Consider the following 25174-nt stretch of genomic DNA (forward strand, 5'->3'; position numbering starts at 1 on the left):
CCCCCCCCCTTCTTTAAATCTCATACATCCGTTTCACTCTGAACTCTCCTGTTTCTGTATCATTTTCAGCTTCATTTTCCATTTTAGATCTCTTTTCCATCCTTTTCCTTCCCCATTCCGTTTCTTCCCATTCTCGTTTTCATTTTTGCCGTTTTACTTTATTTTTCACTTTCTCCTACTTTCCTACTCTTTTTTTCACAAACTACGTCCACTTATGTTTCTTTCTCGTACCCCTCGACTGTCCTCTCTTCCTCTTTTTTTGTACTTTATGGGTTTATTTCTTTTGCCTTTATCATCATCTTTCTTCCTTTCTCTTCATCTGTTGTTTCTTTTCCTGCTGCTCTCTGCCCTCGTCTCATTCCTTTTATTTCTATTATCTTTCGTACCCTTTTCTCAGTTTCATCCTCTACTTTTTTGCTTTTGTCTTGTAATTTCATTTCTTTTCTTCTTTTTTCCTCCCTAACCCATATTTCTTCATGTATCTCACTTTCCTTTGTTGACAATTTGGTTTTAATTCCCTCTTCTCTTCTTTCTCCTTCTATCAGTGTTCTTCTGTTCTTTTTCTCTTTTTTTTGTTTTTCATCTTTCATTTTCCTTTCTACGTTCATTCCTTTACTTTCTTCACTTCCTCTTGCTTCATCGTCCTTCTTCTAATTCTCATTATATTCGTCTTCCTTTTTTTGCACTTCTCTTTTTAGCACTATTGTTTGCGTTTTGTCCGTCCGTCCGTCCGGATCCACTTCTGCCGTTTCGAACTACTTCTAAGACAATGGTCCTAGAGTCCTGGAATTTTTTACAGTAGGTAGCCTATGCCTTGAAGGTGTGCCAGACTGTCATCAAATTTCGCTGTCTAAAAAAGCCCCCCCCCCCACACGAATTATTTCCTGAGATGCTGTTTTTGAAAGTAAAACGCGTATAACTTTTACATGCGACAACGAATTGATCTCAGATTTTGGATACGCATGTCTCTAGCGGTGCCAAATTAAACTTTAGGAAATGGGGGGGGGGGGGTAACCCATGTTCTACCCTTCATGGTATTCTAGTAAAAGGTCTCATCGAAATAAATTGGTTTGTACAAACTATAACTTTCTCGTGTTTCGAGATCAGTGAGCGACGGGACTTGGGGGGGGGGGGGGGGTTAAAAATTAATTATATCTCTCATTGTATTCTAATTAAAGGTCTCAACGCAAGGGACCGTTTTCTACCAACTACTGCCCTTCCTTCCGTCCTCTTATCAAATTACGGGGTGGAGGAGGAGAAGGCAGGGGAGTAGAACTAGTTTTATCCTTCATGGTACTCTAATAAAAAGTCTCAACGAAAGGAATTAATTTCTACCAACCATAGCCCTCCTACTCGACCTCTTATCGTGATCGGGCAAATTCCCTTATACCTCAAGAACGGATTGTTGGAAGAGGGCGCTCACAAAGGGCAATTGAGACGTTTGCAAGAAATACGCCCTCATTCAAAATGCCCTATGACTATTTTCTACGGAGTGCGGTCAAGAGAGATTTAACACAAAAAGTTTTTAGGCCCGAAATTCTTGGGGGCGATGGCAGCACCGTTGGCGTAATACCGCTCAGCACAAAGGAATCGGTTACGGAAAAGATCCATTAAATCGTGGGGGTATATACCCCCCTCCCGGGGGGGGGGGGCTGATTAATTTGAGCGCGATGGTAGCACCGGGGAGCCTGGGGCGTATTCAATCATTTACCTTTTCTAAAAAAAACTGCGGAATCTCCCCTCAGAAATTGTCATTGAAGTGGTATAACAATGTCGGGGCAGAAGGTTGTACACAGTGCTCGGGAGAGCTAAGCTAGGATGTAATGATTTCCAAAAGGTTTTTTTCAAGCGGATTTTGAGGAAAATATTTCATAAATCCAAAAGATTCAAAAAATTTTCATGGGATCTGCGAAGTAAGATAAGAGGATTCTTTAATAGATCCTTCAAAAGTATGATTGTTGTTTGTTTACAAATTTTACAATTCGTCTTTGACGGCTTTGCCAAAATTTTCATCCTCCCGGAAAGGTATCTTGTCCCAAAAGGCACGATTGCCAAAATCCTCCGGCGACTCCAACTCCATGTCTTCGGGCGAGTTAATGCGGAGGTAGTGCAACTGCTCGTCCGAGACCGGCTCCCATTTGACATCGTCCACTTTGGGCACGCTAAAAGATTTTTTGCAGACGTTGACTTCAAGGGAGAACTCACCCGCCGTGAGCGAACGACTTCCACATGTCGATGAAGATGTCTTTCATTTTTTCGTCTCGCGATGTCATCTTGGAGAGCTTGCGTTGGGTGCTTGAAAAGACGAAAGCCAGATCGTCACCGTGGGAGACACCTACAAGGGCGATGATCATCGGGGCGGTACTTCAGCGTGCTTACCGTATCTGTGTTCAGACGTGCTCCATAGGGCAGCAAATGTCCCGACTTTCTCCCCCATGTAGTTGAAGTAGTAGAAGTAGACGGGAGATTCATTTTTGTCCGCTTGCAGTTTTGATGCCTTCTCCGCGGACGCGAAGAAGTGTCTGTCTCCGATCATCTGCAAGGTAAATGTCGAGAGTGCATTATCCGAACCATACTCACTTCCACAAGGTCGTCGAAAGTCGCAGGCGAGATGTCCTCGCCCTTCAAGTAGAACTCCTTCACCAGTTCGGCGACCCGTGAGTGCAAATGGGGCGAAAGCGTGTAGTTATAATCCAAAACTGCAGGTGCCAGTTCTTCCCATCTCTCCTCCAAATCGTCAAGGTAATGGTCCTTTAGGAGGAAATCTAAGAAGTGTAAAGTGCTGAGAAGTAAGTAGTGTAGAATTAGGTTACCTGCAGCCGGGTAGAGACCCTCTGCGGACGCGACCGACGTAAGCCACGGAAGATCGAGTACATTCCCCTGGCTCAACAAGACGTAAGGGTGCTCGTTCAAGAAGGCGCCATCCCCACTCTTCTCCACGACTATTCCAAAGGGTGAAAATGGATTGTACAGCCACGGTCTAAACATTCGAACACTGTCGACGATTTGCACGGCCGGCCTGTCCTTGAGACACTTGAGCAGCTCCTCACTGGGCGACGTAGGGCAACCAAGCGCGGCTGCCAACCTGTGCGCCTTCTCCCTCGCATTCTCCTGCAAGCTCCACGGCGCCAGCGCAGTACCACTCACTGATATCCCTCTGTGAAACAACCCTGCAACGTGATTGGTCAATTATAACGCGCGAGCTTGCCGCAACAACCTTTGGACAGCGGGGAAAGGTAGTGGTAATGTACGCTGGCGCCACCTGCCGAGAAACCCGAAATTGTAATCGACTCAGGATTGCCGCCGAAATACTCCACGTTTTCTTTGATCCACTTCAACGCGGCAGATTGATCCTTCATGCCGACGTTTCCCGGAATCACCTCGTCCTCGGCGCTGAGGAAACCCAAAGGGCCCAGCCGGTAGTTGATCGTAACCAAAACGACGTCGGCGTCCATCAAATACCCCGGTCCGGCGTAGCAGTCCAGGCCCCCGAAGTTGAACGCACCGCCGTGAATGTGCACGATAACATCGTGTGGACCTTTCGCGTGGGGCACGAAAATATTGAGGTATAGACAGTCTTCTTGGCCTAAAATCGAGCGTCATCTACGACTGTTACGATCGGGAGAACTCTACCTTCCAAGATGCCTCCCTCGGGCTCGGGCTGGTGATTCACTTGGATGCAGTGCGTTGAGAAGTTCGCGTTCCAAATTCCACTCCATTTCTCCAAAGGTTGTGGTACCTGCAAATTGCATTGCTTTGGATACTTACACGGCGCCGGCGGCACGAAAGTTACCTCGAATCTTAGATCTCCAATGGGCGGCTCCGCGTAGGGCACTCCCAAAAACTGGGAAAACTGTTTTCCGTTGTAGGAAGTGCCGTAGATTCCCTGAATTTCGCCGTAGGGTGTCTTGACTCGCGGTTGGGTGACGACAACCGCTACGTAAAACGCTAAAATACCGAACTCTTAAAAGCCCTCTCCTTAAAACTTTTGAAAGCTAATTAGCTTCAAGATAAGCACTCTCTCATTACAATTTTCGGTAAGACGTCATTGAACGTGTCACCGGTGGGTCTCTAAGAGTATTTTATATGAGTAATGCTGATAATGGTTATTGTAGGGAATCGTTCATCGAAGGGAGGGGGGAGGGTCAGATTTAACTATAGACCAAAGATCTCGGTTAGACCATCGATGTTGGGGTAACGAAAACGCTTAACATCGGGGTAATTGAACCATCAAAAAGTGATTGGATGCGCCCCGTTTTGATAGTTCTAAAGTCAGGTGTTAAATACTATCGTTTTTGTGGGGATTTTGAGGTCCTAAACCGGGTTACCAAAAAAGCCGCTTACCCGCTACCATACGTTACCGCAATTTTAGATAGGCTTCGCGGTGCAAAATTTTTGAGCACGATGTATATCAAATCTGCCCATTGGCAAATTTCCATTAAGGGATCTAACTCTCAATAAAGGTGGTAAGTCCTACAATCAAGGTGCAGATCCTATTTATAAACAAAGGGTAACTTATTTAGCACTATAACGGGTAAATTGTGAGGTTGCTTGAAGAAACTAATGATTATGACTCAAGCTCACTCACCAAGAAGTCCAATAACGTTGCACCAACCCATATCCATCACGAATGTCGATAATTTCCCGTAGTCCTTGGTGTCGAGCTTTCCTTATCGACAAACCGCATGAATTTCTGATTTCCAATAGTGTCGTTGATCTCAAATATGCAAATATTTGTTTAATCAGTCTAAATCCCACTTCCTTCGTAAACATAATCATTAGGTGATTGTGGGGACTAATTAGTACCCAATTATCATGAAAAACAGTTATTAATCGATGAATAATATCAACAAGCCTTTGGATTTAGTCAGAAATTGAAACATTTTTATGGGGGCGTTGCTTCAACCCCTCACCTTAGCCTCCCTGCTTTTAGGGTATATCCCCGAAAGCTGGAGAATGGTAAGAGTTGTGTAGCTACCTAATCTGGGTCGTGCCAAATATGACATGGCGAAGTATTAAAGGTCCATCATCGTTTCTTCTGAAAACGGTGGTAAAGCTGGTGGAAGCATACATAAGGAATAGGGTACTGGTCCCAAGACCACTACTTCCATTCCAACAGGTTACAGGTTACAGAAGCATCCATCCTCACTATTAATAAAAGATCTCCGCAGGGTAGAGTGCTGTTGCTAGACGGAATCCTCCGCACTCTGAACGAGGACGGAGCGTATGCAGAGGGATACGCGGACGATCTCGCGATCAACACCGTGAAAGAGCAACGCAACGGAACTAGGCCCCGCTGCTCCGGTGGAGCCCTCTCCTGTATCTGGCGCAGCCGGAGCACACACTGCTTGCTCTGGCAACCCGGACACAAATCAACCTCGAAAATTATACTTTGAGCTGTATGGGTGATCGCGCTCTTAGACCAAACCCGAATTAATCCAAAACTCTCACTAATGATCCTACCTAGTCTTTTTTTACGAAATGGCTTCTTATTAACGAAAACGGCCAACTTTAGTCAATTGAATGGCGAAAAGTTTCGTTTAAGGTTCGAGTTTTGAGGTTTTTAGATTCAAAACCGAAGACTTAAGGGATCGATCATACCGAAGATTGAGGATAGAAGATTATCGTACAGGATTTCGACCCAAGGTTAAGAACCAAGGTACAAATGAGACCGAAAACCGACTGCTATGAAAATTGAAGATTGATCATCTTGAGAGTACTGAAGACACTGGAAGCTGAAGACACTCAAGTAACTCAAAACATCCAAGATACTCAAGACAACCAAGACACCCAAGACACCCAAGACACCCAAGACACCCAAGACACCCAAGACACCCAAGACACCCAAGACACCCAAGACACCCAAGACACCCAAGACACTCAAGACACTCCACACACTCCAGGCATCCAAGACACCCATGACAGCCATGACAACCATGACACCCATGACACCCAAGACACCCTAAATACCCCAGACACACAAGACACGCAAGACACTCAAGACACTCAAGACATCCAAGACACCCAAGGCACCCAAGACACTCTCAAGACGCTCAAGACTCCCAAGACGCCCAAGACGCTCAAGACACCCAAGACGCCCAAGACACCAAAGACACCCAAGACACTCAAGACACCCACAACATTCTCAAGACGCTCAAGACGCTCGACGCTCAAGACACCCAAGACACCCAAGACACTCTCAAGACGCACAAGACTCCAAAGACGCCCAAGACGCTCAAGATGCTCAAGACATCCCAGACAACCTAGACACCCCAGACACCCTAGACACCCCCGACACCCAAGACACCGAAGACGACCAAGACACCCAAGACACCCAAGACAACGAAGACACCCAAGACACTCAAGACACCCACAACATTCTCAAGACGCTCAAGACGCTCGACGCTCAAGACACCCAAGACACCCAAGACACTCTCAAGACGCACAAGACTCCAAAGACGCCCAAGACGCTCAAGATGCTCAAGACATCCCAGACAACCTAGACACCCCAGACACCCTAGACACCCCCGACACCCAAGACACCGAAGACGACCAAGACACCCAAGACACCCAAGACACTCTCAGGACGCTCAAGACTCCCAAGACGCCCAAAGCGCTCAAGACGCTCAAGACACCCAAGACACCCAAGACAACCAAGACAACCAAGACGCTCTAGACGCTCAAGACGCTCAAGACACCCAAGACACCCAAGACAACGAAGACACCCAAGACAACGAAGACACCCAAGACACTCAAGACACCCACAACATTCTCAAGACGCCCAAGACGCTAAAGACGCTCGACGCTCAAGACACCCAAGACACCCAAGACACTCTCAAGACGCACAAGACTCCAAAGACGCCCAAGAAGCTCAAGATGCTCAAGACACCCAAGACACCCTAGACACCCTAGACACCCCAGACATCCTAGACACCCCCGACACCCAAGACGCCCAAGACACCGAAGACGACCAAGACACCCAAGACATCCAAGACACCCAAGACATCCAAGACATCCAAGACACCTAAGACACCCAAGACACCCAAGACACTCTCAAGACGCTCAAGACTCCCAAGACGCCCAAGACGCTCAAGACGCTCAAGACGCTCAAGACGCTCAAGACACCCAAGACACTCTCAAGACGCACAAGACTCCAAAGACGCCCAAGAAGCTCAAGATGCTCAAGACACCCTAGACACCCCAGACATCCTAGACACCCCCGACACCCAAGACACCCAAGACACCCAAGACACTCTCAAGACACTCAAGACTCCCAAGACGCCCAAGACGCTCAAGACACCCAAGACGTCCAAGACACCCAAGACACCCAAGACACTCTCAAGACGCACAAGACTCCAAAGACGCCCAAGAAGCTCAAGATGCTCAAGACACCCAAGACACCCCAGACATCCTAGACACCCAAGACACCGAAGACGACCAAGACATCCAAGACACCCAAGACGCCCAAGACACCCAAGACACTCTCAAGACGCTCAAGACTCCCAAGACGCCCAAGACGCTCAAGACACCCAAGACGTCCAAGACACCCAAGACACCCAAGACACTCTCAAGACGCTCAAGACTCACAAGACGCTCAAGACGCTCAAGACGACCAAGACACCCAAGACACCCAAGACATCCAAGACACCCAAGACACCCAAAACTCTCAAGACTCCCAAGACGCCAAAGACGCCCAAGACGCCTAAGACGCTCAAGGCGCTCAAGACGCTCAAGTCGCTCAAGACACTCAAGACACTGGAAAGCACTGGAAGACTGTGGAAAACACTGGAAGACAGTGGAAAGCAATGGAAGACACTGGAAGATACTGGAAGACTGTGGAAAACACTGGAAGACACTGGAAGATATTGAAAGACACTGGAAGACAATGGAAAACAATGGAAGACACTGGAAGACACTTGAAGATACTGGAAGAAACTGGAAGACAGTGGAAAACACTGGAAAACACTGGCAGACACTGGACGACACTGGAAGGCAGTGGAAAACACTGAAAGACACTGGAAGGCACAGGAAGACACTGGAAGACAATGGAAAGCACTCGAAGAAACTGAAAGACACTGGAAGATACTGGAAGACACTGGAAGACACTGGAAGGCAGTGGAAAGCACTCGTAGACAGTGAAAGACACTGGAAGACACTGGAAGACACTGGAAGACACTGGAAGACACTGGAAAACACTGGAAGACACTAGCAGACAATGGACGATACTGGAAGATACTGGAAGACCCTGCAAGACAGTGGAAAACACTGTAAAACACTGGCAGACACTGGAAGACACTGGACGACACTGGAAGGCACTGGAAGGCAGTGGAAAACCCTGAAAGACACTGGAAGGCACTGGAAGACTGTGGAAAACACTGGAAGACACTGGAAGATATTGAAAGACACTGGAAGACAGTGGAAAACACTGAAACACACTGAAAGATACGGGAAGACAGTGGAAAACAATGGAAGACACTGGAAGACGCTGGAAAACACTGGAAAACAATGGGAGACACTGGAAGGCACTGGAAAGCACTCGAAGACACTGGAAGACACTGGAAGATACTGGAAGACACTGGAAGACACTGGAAGGCACTGGAAGACACTGGAAGACACTGGAAGACAGTGGATAACACTGGAAGATACTGGCAGACACTGGAAGACGCTGGAAGACACTGGAAGGTACTGGGAGACATAGGAAAATAGTCGAAAACGTTGGAAGATACTGGAAGACACTGGAAGTCAATGGAAGGCAATGGAAGGCAATGGAGGATACTGGAAAGCACTGGAAGACACTGGAAGGTCCTGGGAGACAGTGGAAAACAATGGAAGACACTGGAAGACGCTGGAAGGTACTGAAAGGCACTGGAAAACACTGGAAAATACTGGAAGATACTGGTAGACAGTGAAAACACTGAAAGACACTGGAAGGCAGTGGAGAGCACTCGAAGACACTGAACTACATTGGAAGATACTGGAAGACACTGGAAGACACTGGAAGACACTGAAAGGCACTGGACAGCACTGGAAGATACTGGAAGGCACTGGAAGACAGTGGAAAACACTGGAAGATTCTGGAAGGTACTGAAAGGCACTGGAAGATACTAGAAGACACTGAAGGACACTGGAAGACACTGGAAGGTACTGGAAGATAATGGAAGACATTGGAAGACACTGGAAGACAGTGAAAACACTGGAAGACAGTGAAAACACTGGAAGACAGTGAAAACACTGTGAGGCACTGTAAGGCAGTGGAAATCACTGGAAGACTGTGGAAAACACTTGAAGACACTGGAAGGCACTGGAAGACAGTGGAAAACAATGGAAGACACTGGAAGGCAGTGGAAAGCACTCGAAGACAGTGAAAGACACTGGAAGACACTGGAAGATACTGGAAGACACTGGAAGATACTGGAAGACACTGGAAGACACTGGAAGACACTGGAAGACACTGGAAGACAGTGGAAAACACTGGAAGACACTAGCAGACAATGGAAGATACTGGAAGGTAGTGGAAGACACTGGAAGACTGTGGAAAACAATGGAAGACACTGGAAGATACTGGAAGACCCTGGAAGACAGTGGAAAACACTGATAGACATTGGAAAGCACTGGAAGACTATGGAAAACACTGGAAGACACTGGAAGATATTGAAAGACACTGGAAGGCACTGGAAGGCAGTAGAAAACACTGATAGACACTGGAAAGCACTGGAAGACTATGGAAAACACTGGAAGACACTGGAAGATATTGAAAGACACTGGAAGACAGTGGAAAACACTGAAACACACTGGAAGACACGGGAAGACAGTGGAAAACAATGGAAGACACTGGAAGACGCTGGAAAACACTGGAAGACAATGGGAGACACTGGAAGGGACTGGAAAGCACTCGAAGACACTGGAAGATACTGGAAGACACTGGAAGATACTGGAAGGCACTGGAAGGCACTGGAAGACACTGGAAGACAGTGGATAACACTGGAAGATACTGGCAGACACTGGAAGACGCTGGAAGACACTGGAAGGTACTGGGAGACATAGGAAAATAGTCGAAAACGTTGAAAGATACTGGAAGACACTGGAAGTCAATGGAAGGTAATGGAAGGCAATGGAGGATACTGGAAAGCACTGGAAGACACTGGAAGGCCCTGGAAGACAGTGGAAAACAATGGAAGACACTGGAAGACGCTGGAAGGCACTGAAAGGCACTGGAAAACACTGGAAAACACTGAAAGACACTGGAAGGCAGTGGAGAGCACTCGAAGACACTGAAATACATTGTAAGATACTGGAAGACACTGGAAGACACTGGAAGGCACTGGACAGCACTGGAAGATACTGGAAGGCACTGGAAGACAGTGGAAAACACTGGAAGATTGTGGAAGGTACTGAAAGGCACTGGAAGATACTAGAAGACACTGAAAGACACTGGAAGACACTGGAACACACTGGAAGACACTGGAAGACACTGGAAGGTACTGGAAGATAATGGAAGACACTGGAAGACAGTGAAAACACTGGAAGACAGTGAAAACTGCGAGGCACTGTAAGGCAGTGGAAATCACTGGAAGACTGTGGAAAACACTTGAAGACACTGGAAGGCACTGGAAGACAGTGGAAAACAATGGAAGACACTGGAAGACGCTGGAACGCACTGGAAGATACTGAAAGACACTGGAAGACACAGGAAGATACTGGAAGAAACTGGAAGACAATGGAAGACACTGGAAGGCACTGGAAAACACTGGAAGGCACTGGATGATACTGGAAGGCACTGGAAGATACTGGAAAACACTGGAAGACACTGGAAGACAGTGGAAAACACTGGAAGACACTAGACGTCACTGAAAACCCTAACCGGTCCTCTCCTTTCTCATGCCTTAGTTTTTAACCCCTAGCCTCACGATTGTGAGTTAAGTTTCAGGTTCCGGTCTGTTTTACGGTCCCCAACGTCTACCTCTTAAAATTCCCTTCTCTGCTTTGGTTTTTAGGTTTCATATCAATTATCTTCTCAGATCTTCAGCCTACAAAGTTTGTTTTGCTCTACCTGGTTTCATTTCTCAAGTTTTTGGTGTACAATTTTGAATTTACGATCTCTTTTCAGCTTTCGTTACTCAACGAGCTCTTAAAATCCCGCAGACCATAACAATCCTGAAGACGATGCAAACGCCGAGCGACGGACGGACAGAAAATAGCATGTGCAAGCGATTTAAGCGAAAGTAGAACGGGCGACCCTCAGAAGTTTGGGGCGAGATAACATGACAGTAGACAAACAATCAGTATTATCACAAAGCACACATACTGCAATTTGTTTAAATGGCGTGGGTATAAAAGTAATCTGGGCAATGGAAAAGACGGAAAAATGCAGATAACGACTCTAATTATTGTCTACGTGCTAACGGCACTTGTTCAAGGTGCGTAATCGCCTAGGTAAGCCTTTTTCCAAGCGTAATGCTGTTTCAGCCGACCGTGGAGGTCTTCAACATCGCATCGTCCAAGGAAAGATGGCCGAAATTGGCCAGTTTCCGTATCAGGCGTCTCTTCGGAACTCGAGCCTCGGCCATTTCTGCGGTGGCGCTATTGTAAAAGGATATTCGGTGATCACCACCGCAAAATGCGTCCAAGGGTAATCTTCGAGTTGCAAACGAAGATGTGCTAAATGTCGATCCTTTCCAGGTATAGCCCCGAAAGCATCTTCGTGGTCGTAGGTACCAACGAGTTGGCCCCGAGCGGAAGAACAGTTGCGGTAGTCGCCATTTTAAGACACGAGGCTTACGACAGTGGCACTTTGAAGAACAACATCGCCCTACTTCGCACGAAAGAGGACGTGACACAAGCGTATAAAGCGGGAAAAATCGATTTGAACTACGGCTCGCCCTTCGCCGGTCAGAAGTGCACGCTGTCCGGTTGGGGAAAGGAGTCCGCATCTGCGCTTGCGTACTCGAACTACTTGCGTTACGTCGAACTCACCTTAATTTCCGTGAGCGAATGTCAAACGGCTTGGACAGGTTACGACGTCGATGCTAACAACCTCTGCACCAAACCGGAAGGAAAAGGTGGCTGTCACGGAGATAATGGGGGACCGCTGGTCAACAACAACAACGTACTCTACGGACTGTTATCCTGGGGCTATCCGTGCGCGACGAACAAACCTGACGTCTACGTTAGTATAGCAAGATATGCCAATTGGATCAACGAGCGCGCAATGTAAATAGCCATATTTGTAGATGGCAAATAAAGCTTAATCTGTAATTAGTGTCAGGGAAAGTTTATCAGGGCTAATGTTTCGGGGATCAGTAAAGGTTTTTATTTTTCAATCCGAAAATATTGTACATTAAATCTTTTTGATCAGTCGGTTATGTCACTGCTTGTCCCCACTGTCAACTCGTTACACTGCCCCCTCCTTAGAACTCCAACAATATCCATTCCTGTGGAAGAAGCAGTCCACCGGTCTGGGATAAATCGAACCCCTTGGATTGTAGTTTCACATCAGGATTTTGCCCACACTTGGGTAGATTTTCTCTAGTTCTTCCACCCAGCCAATTTTTCGGGTTGTTCGAAGGTCGCTGGCTACACAATGGGCTAAAGAGTATTCTATCGACAACCCAAACAGTCACACCAAACACTTCTGTGGTTCATAATTTTGGCATCTTGAGTAAGGTGGGTCAGAGGTTTAGCAATTATGGAAAAACCCGTCACAAATCGTCGGTAACGGGTGCGCAGACCTTCTTATCCGAGATTTATCAATTCTCGAACGGCTCTAGCCTTCTCAGGATCAACAGCAAGGCCACGGTTCGGCACAACGTGTCCTAAATATTGAACCTTACACTGGAAAATATGGCGCTTCTTTGAGGAAAGATTTAGTTTGGCCGACCGAAGACCTCTCGCAGATTCTTCGTGTGGTCTTCAAAGGTCTTTCTCACCACAATGGTGTTCTCCAAATAGACTAAAGAAGTCTTTCACGAAATCCCTTTTAGCACATTTTCCATGAGACGTTCAAACATCGCGAGTGCGTTACACAACCCAAACGGCATGACTGTAAAATTCCATAATCCCGATCCGATCATAAATGCCGTTTTCTCTTGATCTTCTGGAACGAAGTCTTTGAGGCGACGCGATGATAATCTATACAGAATCGTGTTGACTCTTCCTTCTTTTAAACCTAATATGGGTAGGTACAGTAGTGGTGTTACTAGTATACGAAAAGTCCGTTCACGTTGTCTTCGTCGTTGTCTTCGTCGCCGTCGCTGTCGTCGTCGTCGTTGTCGCTGTCGCTGGCGCTGTCTCTGCCGCTATCGCTGTCGCTATCGCTGTCGCTATCGCTGTCGCTGTCGCTGTCGCTGTCGCTATCGCTGTCGCTGTCGCTATCGCTATCGCTGTCGCTGTCGTTGTCTGTACTTCTTATAATTCTTTCTCTTTCTCCATTACTTCTACCTCCTAATTCGCAGTAAGTTTTGAAGAAAGTTAAATTCTTCGTATACGGGGGGGTTATTGTATACCCCCCAGAGATCCCGGAACAACATTCTCTTCCAGAAGAAGCGCTTAGTTTTCAAGACTTCCTTGATAGTTGGTCCAAGTGGAAGACCAGGAGCGGGGCTTGTGCCTGTCTCTGAACTTGCAACTTTTGTCAAGTATATGTATCAACAAAGACATGTTATTATTTGCTATTTGCTCTGTTGACAATAAAAACATTTATTATTTTTTTTTATTATTAGTTTTTAAGGAAGGACAGCGGAATCTTCGTTTCCAAAGACTGGAAAGACACTTTGAAAAGTATGGTGTAAGGGTTAAATACTTGGGGATGAATAGCTGTCTGGGGGGCATGGAGTACTCCCCAGGAAAAAATGAAAGGAGACTGCAGAGAGTGAAGAAGGTGAAGAGAGTGAGGACACTAATGACACTAATGGCACTAATGACACTAATGACACTAATGGCACTAATGACACTAATGACACTAATGGCACTAATGGCACTAATGACACTAATGACACTGAAGACACTTAAGATACTTAAAACATTGAAGCCACTGAAGCCACTGATGGCACTGAACGCATTGAAGGCACTGAAGAAGAGACTGAAGAAGAGGATGATAAAAGGCTGAAGACGAAACTGAAGAAGATACTGAAGAAGAGGCTGAAGAAGAGGCTGATGAAGAGGCCGATGAAGAGACTGAAGAAGAAATTGAAGAAGAGACTGAAGAAGAGCTTGAAGAAGAGACTGAATAAGAAACTGAAAAAGAGACTGAAGAGACTGGAAAGAGACTGGAAAGCACTGGAATACACTGGAAGGCACTAACCTCTATCTCCGTTCCCTTGCATTAGTTTTTGACCCCTAGTCTAGCCGTTTCCTCCCGATCTTCTAGAATGAATCTTTGAGGCGACGATAACCCATACAGAATCGTGTTGACCCCTCCTTCTTTTAAACCTAATATGGATTGTTGGTATTACAAGAAAAAGCCCGTTGTCGCGTTGTCGTTGTCGTCGTCATTGTCGCCATCGTCGTCGTCGTCGTCGTCGTTGTTGTCGTTGTTGTTGTCGCTGTGACCGAAGAGACCGAAGAAACCGAAGTCACTAAAGAGACCGGAAAGACCGAAGAGACCGAATATGCTAAATAGACTGAAGCCACTGAAGGCACTGAACGCATTGAAGGCACTGAAGAGACTGAGGAAGAGAGCGAAGATGAGACTGAAGAAGATACTGAAGAAAAACTGAAGAAGAAACTGAAGTAGAGAATGAAGAAGAGACTGAAAAAGAGACTGAAGAAGAGACTGAAGAAGAGGCTGAAGAAGAGGCTGAAGAAGAGACTGAAGAAAAGACTGAAGAAGAGACTGAAGAAGAGACTGAAGAAGAGACTGAAGAAGAGACTGAAGAAGAGACTGAAGTAGAGAATGAAGAAGAGACTGAAGAAGAGACTGAAGTAGAGAATGAAGAAAAGACCGAAGATGAGACTGAAGAAGATACTGAAGAAGAGACTGCAGAAGAGACTGAAGAAGAGACTGAAGTAGAGAATGAAGAAGAAATTGAAGAAGAGACTGAAGATGAGGCTGAAGAAGATACTGAAGAAGAGAATGAAGAAGAGACTGAAGAAGAGACTGAAGAAGAAACTGAAGAAGAGACTGAAGAAGAGACTGAAGAAGAGACTGAAGAAGAGACTGAAGAAGAGGCTGAAAAAGAGACTGAAGAATAGACTGAAGTAGAGACTGAAGAAGAGACTGAAGTAGAGGCTGAAGAAGAGACTGAAAAACAGACTGAAGAAGAGACTGAAGAAGAGACTGAAGAACAGACTGAAGAAGAGATTGAAGAAGAGACTGAAGAATAGACTGAAGTAGAGAATGAAGAAGAGACTGAAGAAGAGGCTGAAGAAGAGACTGAAGAAGAGAAGAAGAGACTGAAGAACTGAAGAAGAGACTGAAGAACTGAAGAAGAGACTGAAGAAGAAGAAGAGTCAGAAGAAGAGACTGAAGAAGAGACTGAAGAAGAGACTGAAGAAGAAGACTGAAGAAGAGACTGAAGAAGAGACTGAAGAAGAGACTGAAGAAGAGACTGAAGAAGAGATACTGAAGAAGAGACTGAAGAAGAGACTGAAGCACAGAGTGAAGCAGAGACTGAAGAAGCGACTGAAGAAGCGACTGAAGAAGAGACTGAAAAACAGACTGAAGAAGAGACTGAAGCAGAGACTGAAGCAGAGACCGAAGCAGAGACCGAAGAAGAGCCCGAAGAAGAGACTGAAGTAGAGACTGAAGCAGAGACTGAAGAAGAGACTGAAAAAGAGACTGAAGTAGAGAATGAAGAGGAGAGTGAAGCAGAGACTGATGAAAAAACTGAAGAAGAGAATGAAGAAGAGACTGAAGCAGAGACTGAAGCAGAGACTGAAGCAGATACTGAAGCAGAGACTGAAGAAGAGACTGAAGAAGAAACTGAAAAAGATATTGAAGAAAAAGTCGTTGTCGTTGTCGTCGTCGTCGTCGTCGTCGTCGTCGTCGTCGTCGCTGGCGCTGTCTGTACTTCTTATAATTCTTACTCTTTCTCCATTACTCCTAGCTCCTACTTCACAGTAATCTTTGGGAAAAGTTAAATTCTTTGTATACGGGGGGGGGGGGGGGGGCGATACAACATTCTCATTACAGAAGGCTAGTCTTCAAGATTTTCTTGATAGTTGTCCAAGGGATAGAGCATGAGGGAGGGGTTGTGCCTGTCCTGAACTGCAACCTTTTGTCATGTGTATGTACGAACAAAGAAATGTTATATTCTTTTGCTATTTGCTCTGATTGACAATAAAGACATTTATTTTATTATTCTTTAAGAAGAAGTGGAATCTCGTTCCAGAGAGACTGAAAACAATTTTTAAAAATGGTAGTGTAAGGTTTAAAATTATTTTGGGGACGAATAGTTTCTGGGCACTGGAATACTCCAGAAAAAATGACAAGAAACTGAAGAGGATGAATAGACCGGAAACACGGAAACACAATAATACTGAACACCGAGAGCCTGAAAGCACTGAAAAGAACTGAATAAGAACACTAAGAAGAGATGAAGAAGTAAACGAATAAGAGACGGGACAACTGCATTGAATGCACGTGAAGGAGATGAAGTAAGCTGAAGAAGAGTCTGAGAAGAACTGAAGAAGGACTGAAGAGGAAGACTGAAGTAGACACTGAAGAAGAGACTGGAAGAAGAGATCTGAAGAAAGACTGCAGAAAGAGAACTGAAGAAAAGACTGCAGAGGAGTGATGATGAAGGGCTTGAAAGAAGAGACTGAATAAGAGGACGGGCAGAGACTGATGGAAGACTGAAGAAAGCTAAAAGGAGAATCGAAGAAACACTGATGAGAACTGAAGGAGATACTGAAGAAGAGATTGAAGAAGAGACTGAAGAAGAGACTGAAATTGAGAATGAAAAAGAGACGGAAGAAGAGACCGAAGAAAGAGAACCGAAGAAGGTGCTGAAGAGAGACTGAAGAAGAGACTAAAGGAGAGACTGAGAAGAGAGAGAAGAGAGACTGAAGAAGAGACTGAAAAGACAAAGAGACTGAACAGACTGAAGAAGAGACTGAGGAAGAAAACTGAGGAAGAGACTGAAAAAGAGACTGAAAAGACGGAAGAAGAGACCGAAGAAGGGCTGAAGGAGAGACTGAAGACGAGACTGAAGAGGAGACTGAACAAGAGACGGAAGAAGAGACTGAAGAAGAAACTGAAGAAGAGACTGGAGAGACTGAAGAGACTGAAGAAGAGACTGAGGAAGAGACTGAAAAAGAGACTGAAAAGAGACTGAAAAAGAGACTGAAAAAGAGACGGAAGAAGAGACCGAAGAAGAGACCGCAAAAGAGACCGCAGAAGAGACCGCAGAAGAGACCGAAGAAGGGCTGAAGGAGAGACTGAAGACGAGACTGAAGAGGAGACTGAACAAGAGACGGAAGAAGAGACTGAAGAAGAAACTGAAGAAGAGACTGGAGAGACTGAAGAGACTGAAGAAGAGACTGAGGAAGAGACTGAAAAAGAGACTGAAAAGAGACTGAAAAAGAGACTGAAAAAGAGACGGAAGAAGAGACCGAAGAAGAGACCGCAAAAGAGACCGCAGAAGAGACCGCAGAAGAGACCGAAGAAGGGCTGAAGAGGAGACTGAACAAGAGACGGAAGAAAACACTGAAAAAGAACTGAAAATGAGATTGAAGAAGAGACTGAAAAAGAGGCCGAAGAAGAGACTGAAGAAGAGATTGAAGAAGAGACTGAAGAAGAGACTGAAGATGAGATTGAAGAAGAGACTGAAGAAGAGACTGAAGAAGGGACTGAAGATGAGATTGAAGAAGAGACTGAAGAAGGGACTGAAAAAGAGACTGAAGAATAGACTGATGAAGAGACTGAGATGTCTGATTTCAAATTTCAAACAAGTCGTTCCGTTACCATATATTGAGACACCGTTCAAACTACCGTTGCCAGATATCGAGACACAATTCAATAGTATTCCCATGAAAAACAATAGGTTTATTATTCAACAATGTATTCATTTTTCGATGTCAGCAATTATAACAATAGTAGCCTGTATAGGGAGGAAATGGTGGATAAATTTTTTTGTCTGTGAGTTCACTTTGCTTTGGGTGATCAGTAGGGTGGTGCTCCGTATAACAGAAAGGTAATGTACTTAGTTGTCATTGTAGATTATGTTGCCTTCAGCTATTTAATAATAATAATCAATAATAGTAATAATAATCTTTATTGTGTTAGTAGGCATAACCTTTACACTTGTCAGTAGTTACAGATATAGAGTATATAAAACAGTTACAATTTGTAATGCAGGGTAAAGTGATTCTTGAATTTGTGTAATTTGCTTTCAATGTATATAAAAGTGCTTCCTATTTTGATTTGTTGAAGATTGGCCAGCTATCAATTTTCATTTGTTTGTCTTGAGCACATTTGGATTGATTAGCGACTTCAATTCTTTGTGTACGAATCAGCCTTTTTTTGAGTGTAATTAACCTTTTCGCCCTTGCAGAGGTACATGCCGGAGTGATCATGGGCGTACGCAACTTTTGGTCTAGGGAGGGGCAAAAAATAAAATTGGCGGAAATAAAATGTTTAATGAAACACATAATAGGTATACATTTTTATTTTTGGAAGGTAATATTTACTAAAAACGTCTTCAAAATTATTATATCTCAAAATATTAGTTATTACCGCTTTTATATCAGTCAATTTTGTATTAAATATGCAAAAAAACACGGGGCGAAAATAGATGGTAGATATTATAAAGGCCATTTCGGTATATCGGAAGAATTTTAGGCAAATCGGTAGATCTACCGAAAAATCGGTAGATGGAACTGGTGACCACTGCACAGTGGTTTGTGTTAACGCGCGATTAGTGAACGATAACTTCCTCTTTCATTGCTTAAATCTCAAAGGAAAAGGTTTTGAATTAAAAGCCAACAAAGACAATTCTTACAGAAACATAAAACGTAACCTGTGGCCAGGTCAGGGGGGGGGGGTAGCTGCCCCCCCTTGCCCCTCCCTGCGTACGCCAATGGGAGTGATAGAGATACTTAGCGGCATGTATCTCGAACGACAACTTTAGTCTAATTTTACCGTATCAAGGATCTTAGACACCTGCTAGATTGGAGGAGGTCTGGCTAATTAATGGAATACTCCCCAGGAAGAAATGAAAGGTTAATGTTAATTTTCTTACACCAGATGTAATAGAATCTCTGGGGAACTGAGGTGTATTCCATACCCCCAGAGTCCCCTATAGTATAAGAGATGAGAGAATTACGTATCTTGGAGATGAATAGTTAGGAACCTGGGAAGGCATTGAATACCCCCCACTAAAGAATGATAGGTTAATATTCATTTTCTTACACCTGCCATAGAATTTCTGGGGTGGGGACGGTATGGAATACCCCCAGGCTCCCCGGCGCTACGTTCTTCCCCAAAATGTTCAGCTCCAAGGGCTTTTTCACAATTATAGTGAAAGGTTTGAGAGATGGATAGCTAGGACCGGGGGGATCTGGAGGGGGCATATAATACCCCTCACGGAAAAATTGAACTCTCCGGCCTCCCGGTGCTACGTTCTTCACCAAAATTTTCAGCTCTAAGGACTCTTTCACAGTGTAAGAGTTGAGTAAATTAAATATCTTAGGGATGAACAGGTAGGAACGATGGGTCTGGGGGTAGGGAGTAGAATACCCCCCCCCCCCCAAAGATAAGTTAATGTTCATTTCTTACACCTGTCATAGAATTTTCTGGGGCGTTGACGGTTAGAAATACCCCCGGGCTCCCCGGCGCTACGTTCATCCCTAAAATGTTCAGCTCCAAGGGCTTGAGAGATGGATAGCTAGGACCGGGGGATCTGCAGGGGACATGTAATACCCTCAGGGAAAAATTGAACTACCCGGCCTCCCGGTGCTACGTTCCCCACCAAAATTTTCAGCTCTAAGGACTCTTCACAGTGAAAGAGTTGAGAATTAAATATCTAAGGGATGAACAGGTCAGGTAGGAATGATAGGTCTGGGGTAGGGTAGGGTAGGGAGTAGTTCATTTTCTTACACATGTCATAGAATTTTTGGGGTGGGGACGGTATGAAATACCCCCGTCGCTACTTTCATCCCCAAAATGTTCAGCGGTGTTCGTCGTGTTCGGGACCTTTGGTCCCTACGTCTTGGGAAATGACCGCGCCCTCGAGCTCCTTAAAGTCTTTCGGGCTTTCGAAATCTTCATAGTTTTAAACTTTTCAGGGTTTCACAGTCCTCGATCCACAAACATTCACAATCACTGCTTTATCTCCCACAGTCTAAATATAGCATTATCACCGCAGAAAAGGTCAGATAAGGCGTCCGGTAAGCATTCTGTTTATACGAACCGCTCCAGTCCCAGTGCTATGCAGCATTACCCTCGTGTCATTATCGTCGGAGCGGGAGCGGCTGGAATTGCGGCAGCCTCGCGTCTCGTCGCAAAAGGCATCGGTAACGTGACGGTCTTAGAAGCGGAGGATAGGATCGGCGGTAGAATCCACACGATCCGCCCCGAGGGCGACGCGATCGATTTGGGAGCGGCGCGTTGTCCCTCGAACTCGCTTGCGCACCAGATCGTCAAGGATTTCGGTTTATTGGAGGCAAAGAGGACGGGTACTGCCCTTTTCCACTCGAAATTCGGACGAGCTTCAACGCAGTTCGTGGGGACGCTGTTCGGTAGACTTTCGGCCTTACACGACCTAGACAAACCGAAAGATGTCACGTGGCACCAGCACTTTCATCAACAGTAAGTACCCACACTGCTCAGAATCTATTCTTCACCCAGGTCGTAGCTACCAAAGCTGTGTCGTTGACCACTTCTCCGACGAGCCCGATCGACTGCTCGCGTTAGACTGCATGGATTTTATGAAAAAAACCCTCGCAATGACTACTGGCTTGTTTTCTTTGGGAAGCGGCGGAGAGAGGCTGGCCGCACCCCCAACCACCTTCGGCATGGTTTGGAAACGTGGAGGCTTTCGAGTACTTTTAGATGTTTTGATGAGATCCTACCCCAATCGCAAACACAGCCTGAACGTCGAGGACAAAATCCGTTTAAACTCCAAAGTCGAGCACATTTCGTGGAAGGGCGAGGAGGAGATCAGGCTGATCTGCTCCAATGGATCCGTCTTCGTCGCCGACTACGTAATTGTAACCGCGCCCCTAGGCGCTTTAAAGCGACAACATTGCACGCTCTTTTCGCCACAACTCTCTGATAGAAAGAGAAAGGCGATCGAGTTGTTAAAGGCTGAGGGGGTGTTGAAGATCCCACTCCATTTTCCCAAGAAGTGGTGGGATGACAATGACTTTTTTCTTGCGTGGGGCGAAGACGATTTGAAATGCGTTGGCTTTAACAGGGGACCTCAAAAGGTTAGTTGCTGTCAGCAAACGCAATTACTAAGGTAGATTTCCAGAACGGTCACTGCTGGATTACCAGTTTGGTGGGATTCCAGATAAACTCAGAAAACTCCAAAGTTTTGCACGCGCTCTTCGCGGGTGAATTGATACCGGAGATCGAACAAATCGAGGAGGAGGTATTGTTAGACGGAGTACACTTCGTAACCCAACGATTCTGTGGAGATTTTGCTGATAGACCTACTAAAAGTGAAAGGCGAGTTCGATGTTCGGCAGGCCGATCATGATCTTTTCTGCTTGTAGGTCTGGTTTCTTCAACAACCCCCACTTCGGTTCCAGTGTTGCCGTTGAGACAATTGAAAGTGTGAGAGAAGGCGTGACCAGGGAAACCTTAGGGGAAGCGGAACTATCGGAATTGGGCAAACCGAGGTTGCTATTTGCTGGAGAGGCAACCAGCGACGTGTCCTACGGCAATGTGAGCGGGGCCGTTTTTACCGGCTTTAGAGAAGCTGATAGAATTATTGATCTTTGTAAACAATTATAAATAAAAATCACTGCTAGACTTAATATGAAGTTGTCTTAAAATTCATTTACAATTTTTTTGAATTTATCTTGAAATTATCTTGATCTTGTGTCCTAAGTGTCCTCAGTATCCTCAGAGTCTTCAGAGTGAAATTATCTTAATCTTGAGTCCTTAGTGTCCTCAGTGTACTAAGCGTCCTCAGTTTCCTCAGTATCCTCATAGTCCTCAGAGTGAAATTATCTTCAGTCCTCAGTATCCTCAGAGTCCCCAGCGTCGTCTTGGTGTCTTTGGTGTCTTTCGTGTCTTTGATGTGTTTGGTGTCTTTGATGTTCTTGGTGTCCTTGCTGTCCTTGGTATCCTTGGTGTTTTTGGTGTCCTTGGTTCTCTTGCTGTCCTTGGTGTCCTTGCCGTCTTTGGTGTCCTTGGTTTCCTTGCTGTCCTTGGTGTCCTTGCTGTCCTTGCCTTTCTTGGTGTCCTTGGTTTCCTTGGTGTTCTTGCTGTCCTTGTGGCCCTTGCTGTCCTTGGTCTCTTTGGTGTCCTTGTTGCCCTTGCTGTCCTTGTTGTCCTTGGTCTCTTTGGTGTCTCGTGTCTTTTGCGTCTTTGGTGTCTTTGGTGCCTTTAGTGTCTTTAGTGTCTTTAGTGTCTTTAGTGTCTTTAGTGTCTTTAGTGTCTTTAGTGTCTTTAGTGTCTTTAGTGTCTTTAGTGTCTTTAGTGTCTTTAGTGTCTTTAGTGTCTTTGGTGTCTTTAGTGTCTTTAGTGTCTTTAGTGTCTTTAGTGTCTTTAGTGTCTTTGGTGTCTTTGGTGTCTTTGGTGTCTTTGGTGTCTTTGGTGTCTTTGGTGTCTTTAGTGTCTTTAGTGTCTTTAGTGTCTTTAGTGTCTTTAGTGTGTACTTTAGTGTACCTCGTGTTTTTGGTTTTATGTACCTTGGATGTCTCCAAAGTTTTCGAGACTTTCAGTACCTCGGTATCTTTAGTGTATTTAGCACTTTGAAGTCAGTGTCCACTTTTGGTGTCCTGCGTTCTTTTGATCTTCTGTACCTTGGACGGGAGGGAGATTAAAAGGTCTATTTTTTTGTACATTTATCATGTTCTCAGTTTTCGGTATTTCCAGAATAACTGGTCACGAAGGAGAAAGGGGTACTGTAACTGCCATTTTAAACTTGAAATTGAAGTCGGATCATTGGTACTAATAATTTAATTTCAAAATAAGAACAATTAAAAGTTATATTAATCTACAAATAACAACTGTTTATTTACATTAGCGTAATCGCAAGATTAATGGGTACGGATGCCCGCGTAATCACTATCACCTGATGTTCATTCTGCAAGCTTAACAAAGCGCACGTTGATCTCTTCCCGCTTAGGGATCGTTATAAAGCCACTGGGTTCCAAGGTAATCTCGTCAGGTGTACTTTTCGACGGTACAATTTCAAAGTTCAACAGCAACTTCACTATTCCCATTTTGACAATCATGTTAGCCAAATTGACACCTAGAAACCGTACAACGTTTACCTTCGACAGACCTAAAATCACGGATACCCACCGACACAGTTGCGCCTTCCTTCGCCAAACGGCAGATACGCGAAACGTTCCAATTGGTCTCTGTTTTCTGGGGCGAAACGCCCCGGATCGTACTTTTCCGGATTGGGAAAGAACCTGGGATCGTTGTGCAAGCCGTAAAGGGAAATATAGACTGGAATCCCCTTGTCGATGATAATGTCCGTGTTCGGAATTTGGTAGGTTTTCGTGCAGAGGCGGTCGAGGAAGCCCAAAATCGGTTGTCTACGGAGAGACTCTGCAAGGGGTTAGCCGTGCTCGTTGACGACTCTTACCTTTCAGGCACATGTCGAGATACTCCATCTCGCGCAAAGCCGCGTAGGTTAAGCCGCCATGTTTGGCGATCACGGAGCGAATCTCTCCTCTGAGGCGGATTTGATGCTTGGGATTGACGCACAGATCGTACAGGCTAAAGGAGAGGGTTGTCGCGTTAGACATGAATCCGGCCGTTATGTACTCGAGACTGATGGCTAAGCCCTGAATATCTGAAATGGTGGTTTGTTAGAACTGCAGACAGAAACCTGTAATACCGATGTTGTAGTTCTTGAATTCCCCTTCCATTTTAATGAGTGCCTCCAGTAGGCCTACGCGAGTGTGTTCCACCTCCCTCCTCAGTTTCACATTCTTCTTAAAAACTTCGGTGACGAATTTGACTGATTCGGGTTCCAAAAACTTCATCCTGAATGGCTTTACGAACATGTGCGCGAAAAAGTAACAAATCGAGTGCACTATGCGGCTGAAGGTGGCGTTTTGTAAGTTGCGAGCTGCCTGGTAAAAATCGGAGTTCTGAAAGGAGTTCGCTTGGATTCCAACGGCGTAAGCCGAGAGCGCTTCCAGTGAATACTTAATTGACAATTCGCGGCACTCCGTCACTTCCCGTGAAAGCTCCACGTTCCTGACGTGCTCAACGAAGCGGTCGGCGGCGTCTACCACCAAGGGGAACATGGCCTTCACCTTCCCCATAGACAGGGTCGAGGTGAAACGCGATCTCGCCTCCTCCCACTCGGAATTTTTCAGCATAAATAACGAAACCGCACTTAGTAAATCGTTCTCTTTATTTTCGGCCGTGTTCCTATCCCCAAAGTGCGAGAAGTCGTTCATCAAAACGCTCTTGACTAAGTCCGGATCTTTGGCCACCAGCGCCGGCTTGTCGAAGAGGAAGAAGCCGCCGCAAGAGAAATCCGTCATGTTGTAAACGTCGCAGAGGTATTGCGAAATTGACCTCTTGTGCATCAGCACCGGGTAGATGGTGCCGAAAAACGGGACCGGTCGAAAATGGGGCACATTCCTCTTCTTCCAGTAGTCAAATTTCCTGGTGGAATACAGATAGCCGAGAATTAGAAGCGTCACAAGAGCTACTACGAAAATCCACATTTTAAGAGTGCAGGCTACGCCAGTTGCTGCTTAATAACTGAGTCGCAGTGGAAAAAATCGCGTATCTATGACGTCGGGAGGGTGATGTTATCTTTTACTTGTCGAGGTGAAAGTTAAAAATAAACTTTTTTGTGTAGATTTCCGATTGTATGTTGGAGAAAACAAAATTACTACCAATGTATCTACTGATAGGCGTATCAATTTCTCGTGATGATCAGGTGATTTGAACATGTAGTTGCAGTGTTGGAAAAACAATCCCATAACAAAAGAAGAAATTCACTGTGAATCCTCTCCATCTATTCAAGTAGTACCATATATAGAGTCGATATCCTAACGCAAAAAGTCACCAGAAAAGTTACAGTAACTTTGC

General features: G+C 45.4%; 7 protein-coding genes across 8 annotated transcripts; 5 read left to right on the plus strand and 2 right to left on the minus strand.

The window, feature by feature from the left end:
- Positions 1-1907: 1907 nt before the first annotated feature.
- Positions 1908-4722, minus strand: LOC116161765 (venom carboxylesterase-6-like). The gene is made up of 9 exons (XM_031475228.1): positions 4589-4722; positions 3794-3948; positions 3634-3739; positions 3218-3586; positions 2814-3170; positions 2581-2765; positions 2380-2536; positions 2206-2335; positions 1908-2162 (listed from the first exon to the last, which is right to left on the minus strand). The coding sequence occupies exons 1-9, from the start codon at positions 4623-4625 to the stop codon at positions 1976-1978; spliced, it is 1683 nt and encodes a 560-aa protein (XP_031331088.1). The 5' UTR covers positions 4626-4722; the 3' UTR covers positions 1908-1975.
- Positions 4723-4999: 277 nt separating this feature from the next.
- Positions 5000-7869, plus strand: LOC116161446 (zinc finger CCCH domain-containing protein 13-like). The gene is made up of 7 exons (XM_031474790.1): positions 5000-5050; positions 5127-5319; positions 5546-5646; positions 5726-6161; positions 6205-6442; positions 6522-6842; positions 7122-7869. Exons 1-7 carry the CDS (start codon positions 5000-5002, stop codon positions 7867-7869), a joined length of 2088 nt encoding a protein of 695 aa, XP_031330650.1.
- A 1452-nt stretch (positions 7870-9321) lies between these two features.
- Positions 9322-10044, plus strand: LOC116161447 (protein RNA-directed DNA methylation 3-like). Its single transcript, XM_031474791.1, has one exon. It carries the CDS (start codon positions 9322-9324, stop codon positions 10042-10044), a length of 723 nt encoding a protein of 240 aa, XP_031330651.1.
- A 1255-nt stretch (positions 10045-11299) lies between these two features.
- LOC116162034 (trypsin alpha-3-like) lies at positions 11300-12356 on the plus strand. Its single transcript, XM_031475551.1, has 3 exons — positions 11300-11417; positions 11467-11629; positions 11680-12356. Exons 1-3 carry the CDS (start codon positions 11366-11368, stop codon positions 12212-12214), a joined length of 750 nt encoding a protein of 249 aa, XP_031331411.1. The 5' UTR covers positions 11300-11365; the 3' UTR covers positions 12215-12356.
- Positions 12357-13804: 1448 nt separating this feature from the next.
- LOC116161449 (trichohyalin-like) lies at positions 13805-17846 on the plus strand. Its single transcript, XM_031474794.1, is given in 8 exon segments — positions 13805-13814; positions 14027-14291; positions 14706-15317; positions 15397-15556; positions 15559-16003; positions 17097-17319; positions 17363-17607; positions 17674-17846. Coding segments are annotated over 8 exon segments (2133 nt in total).
- A 125-nt stretch (positions 17847-17971) lies between these two features.
- Positions 17972-21940, plus strand: LOC116161984 (spermine oxidase-like). Of its 2 annotated transcripts, none has more exons than XM_031475492.1 (5): positions 17972-18131; positions 20224-20746; positions 20793-21366; positions 21411-21607; positions 21655-21940. In XM_031475492.1, the coding sequence occupies exons 2-5, from the start codon at positions 20367-20369 to the stop codon at positions 21893-21895; spliced, it is 1392 nt and encodes a 463-aa protein (XP_031331352.1). In that variant the 5' UTR covers positions 17972-18131; positions 20224-20366; the 3' UTR covers positions 21896-21940. The 2 variants fall into 2 exon arrangements, with proteins under 2 accessions (XP_031331352.1, XP_031331353.1); XM_031475493.1 differs by having other exon boundaries at positions 20304-20746.
- A 1112-nt stretch (positions 21941-23052) lies between these two features.
- LOC116160896 (cytochrome P450 6k1-like) lies at positions 23053-24848 on the minus strand. Its single transcript, XM_031474037.1, has 4 exons — positions 23961-24848; positions 23706-23915; positions 23417-23668; positions 23053-23363 (listed from the first exon to the last, which is right to left on the minus strand). The coding sequence occupies exons 1-4, from the start codon at positions 24802-24804 to the stop codon at positions 23191-23193; spliced, it is 1479 nt and encodes a 492-aa protein (XP_031329897.1). The 5' UTR covers positions 24805-24848; the 3' UTR covers positions 23053-23190.
- Between the last annotated feature and the right edge of the window lie 326 nt (positions 24849-25174).

This window comes from Photinus pyralis, unplaced genomic scaffold (genome assembly GCF_008802855.1).
Source record: "Photinus pyralis isolate 1611_PpyrPB1 unplaced genomic scaffold, Ppyr1.3 Ppyr1.4_LG10, whole genome shotgun sequence".
Taxonomy (NCBI): Eukaryota; Metazoa; Arthropoda; class Insecta; order Coleoptera; family Lampyridae; genus Photinus; species Photinus pyralis.

What these genes read in the sequence shown, in the direction of transcription:
- LOC116161765 (XM_031475228.1), bottom strand. Translation starts at nt 4,625, where the DNA reads ATGGATATGGGTTGGTGCAACGTTATTGGACTTCTTG. An exon ending in CACGTCTGAACACAGATACG is followed by an intron (nt 2,336 to 2,379) that starts GTAAGCACGCTG and finishes TCGCCCTTGTAG; the next exon opens with GTGTCTCCCACGGTGACGAT. An exon ending in AAGTCGTTCGCTCACGGCGG is followed by an intron (nt 2,163 to 2,205) that starts GTGAGTTCTCCC and finishes AAAATCTTTTAG; the next exon opens with CGTGCCCAAAGTGGACGATG.
- LOC116161446 (XM_031474790.1), top strand. Translation starts at nt 5,000, where the DNA reads ATGACATGGCGAAGTATTAAAGGTCCATCATCGTTTCTTCTGAAAACG. An exon ending in GTACAGGATTTCGACCCAAG is followed by an intron (nt 5,647 to 5,725) that starts GTTAAGAACCAA and finishes AGAGTACTGAAG; the next exon opens with ACACTGGAAGCTGAAGACAC. An exon ending in ATTCTCAAGACGCTCAAGAC is followed by an intron (nt 6,162 to 6,204) that starts GCTCGACGCTCA and finishes GACACTCTCAAG; the next exon opens with ACGCACAAGACTCCAAAGAC.
- LOC116161447 (XM_031474791.1), top strand. Translation starts at nt 9,322, where the DNA reads ATGGAAGACACTGGAAGGCAGTGGAAAGCACTCGAAGACAGTGAAAGA.
- LOC116162034 (XM_031475551.1), top strand. Translation starts at nt 11,366, where the DNA reads ATGCAGATAACGACTCTAATTATTGTCTACGTGCTAACGGCACTTGTT. An exon ending in GCTAACGGCACTTGTTCAAG is followed by an intron (nt 11,418 to 11,466) that starts GTGCGTAATCGC and finishes ATGCTGTTTCAG; the next exon opens with CCGACCGTGGAGGTCTTCAA. An exon ending in ACCGCAAAATGCGTCCAAGG is followed by an intron (nt 11,630 to 11,679) that starts GTAATCTTCGAG and finishes GATCCTTTCCAG; the next exon opens with GTATAGCCCCGAAAGCATCT.
- LOC116161984 (XM_031475492.1), top strand. Translation starts at nt 20,367, where the DNA reads ATGCAGCATTACCCTCGTGTCATTATCGTCGGAGCGGGAGCGGCTGGA. An exon ending in CACCAGCACTTTCATCAACA is followed by an intron (nt 20,747 to 20,792) that starts GTAAGTACCCAC and finishes CCCAGGTCGTAG; the next exon opens with CTACCAAAGCTGTGTCGTTG. An exon ending in TTAACAGGGGACCTCAAAAG is followed by an intron (nt 21,367 to 21,410) that starts GTTAGTTGCTGT and finishes GTAGATTTCCAG; the next exon opens with AACGGTCACTGCTGGATTAC.
- LOC116160896 (XM_031474037.1), bottom strand. Translation starts at nt 24,804, where the DNA reads ATGTGGATTTTCGTAGTAGCTCTTGTGACGCTTCTAATTCTCGGCTAT. An exon ending in TCTCGACATGTGCCTGAAAG is followed by an intron (nt 23,669 to 23,705) that starts GTAAGAGTCGTC and finishes AACCCCTTGCAG; the next exon opens with AGTCTCTCCGTAGACAACCG. An exon ending in AGGAAGGCGCAACTGTGTCG is followed by an intron (nt 23,364 to 23,416) that starts GTGGGTATCCGT and finishes TACGGTTTCTAG; the next exon opens with GTGTCAATTTGGCTAACATG.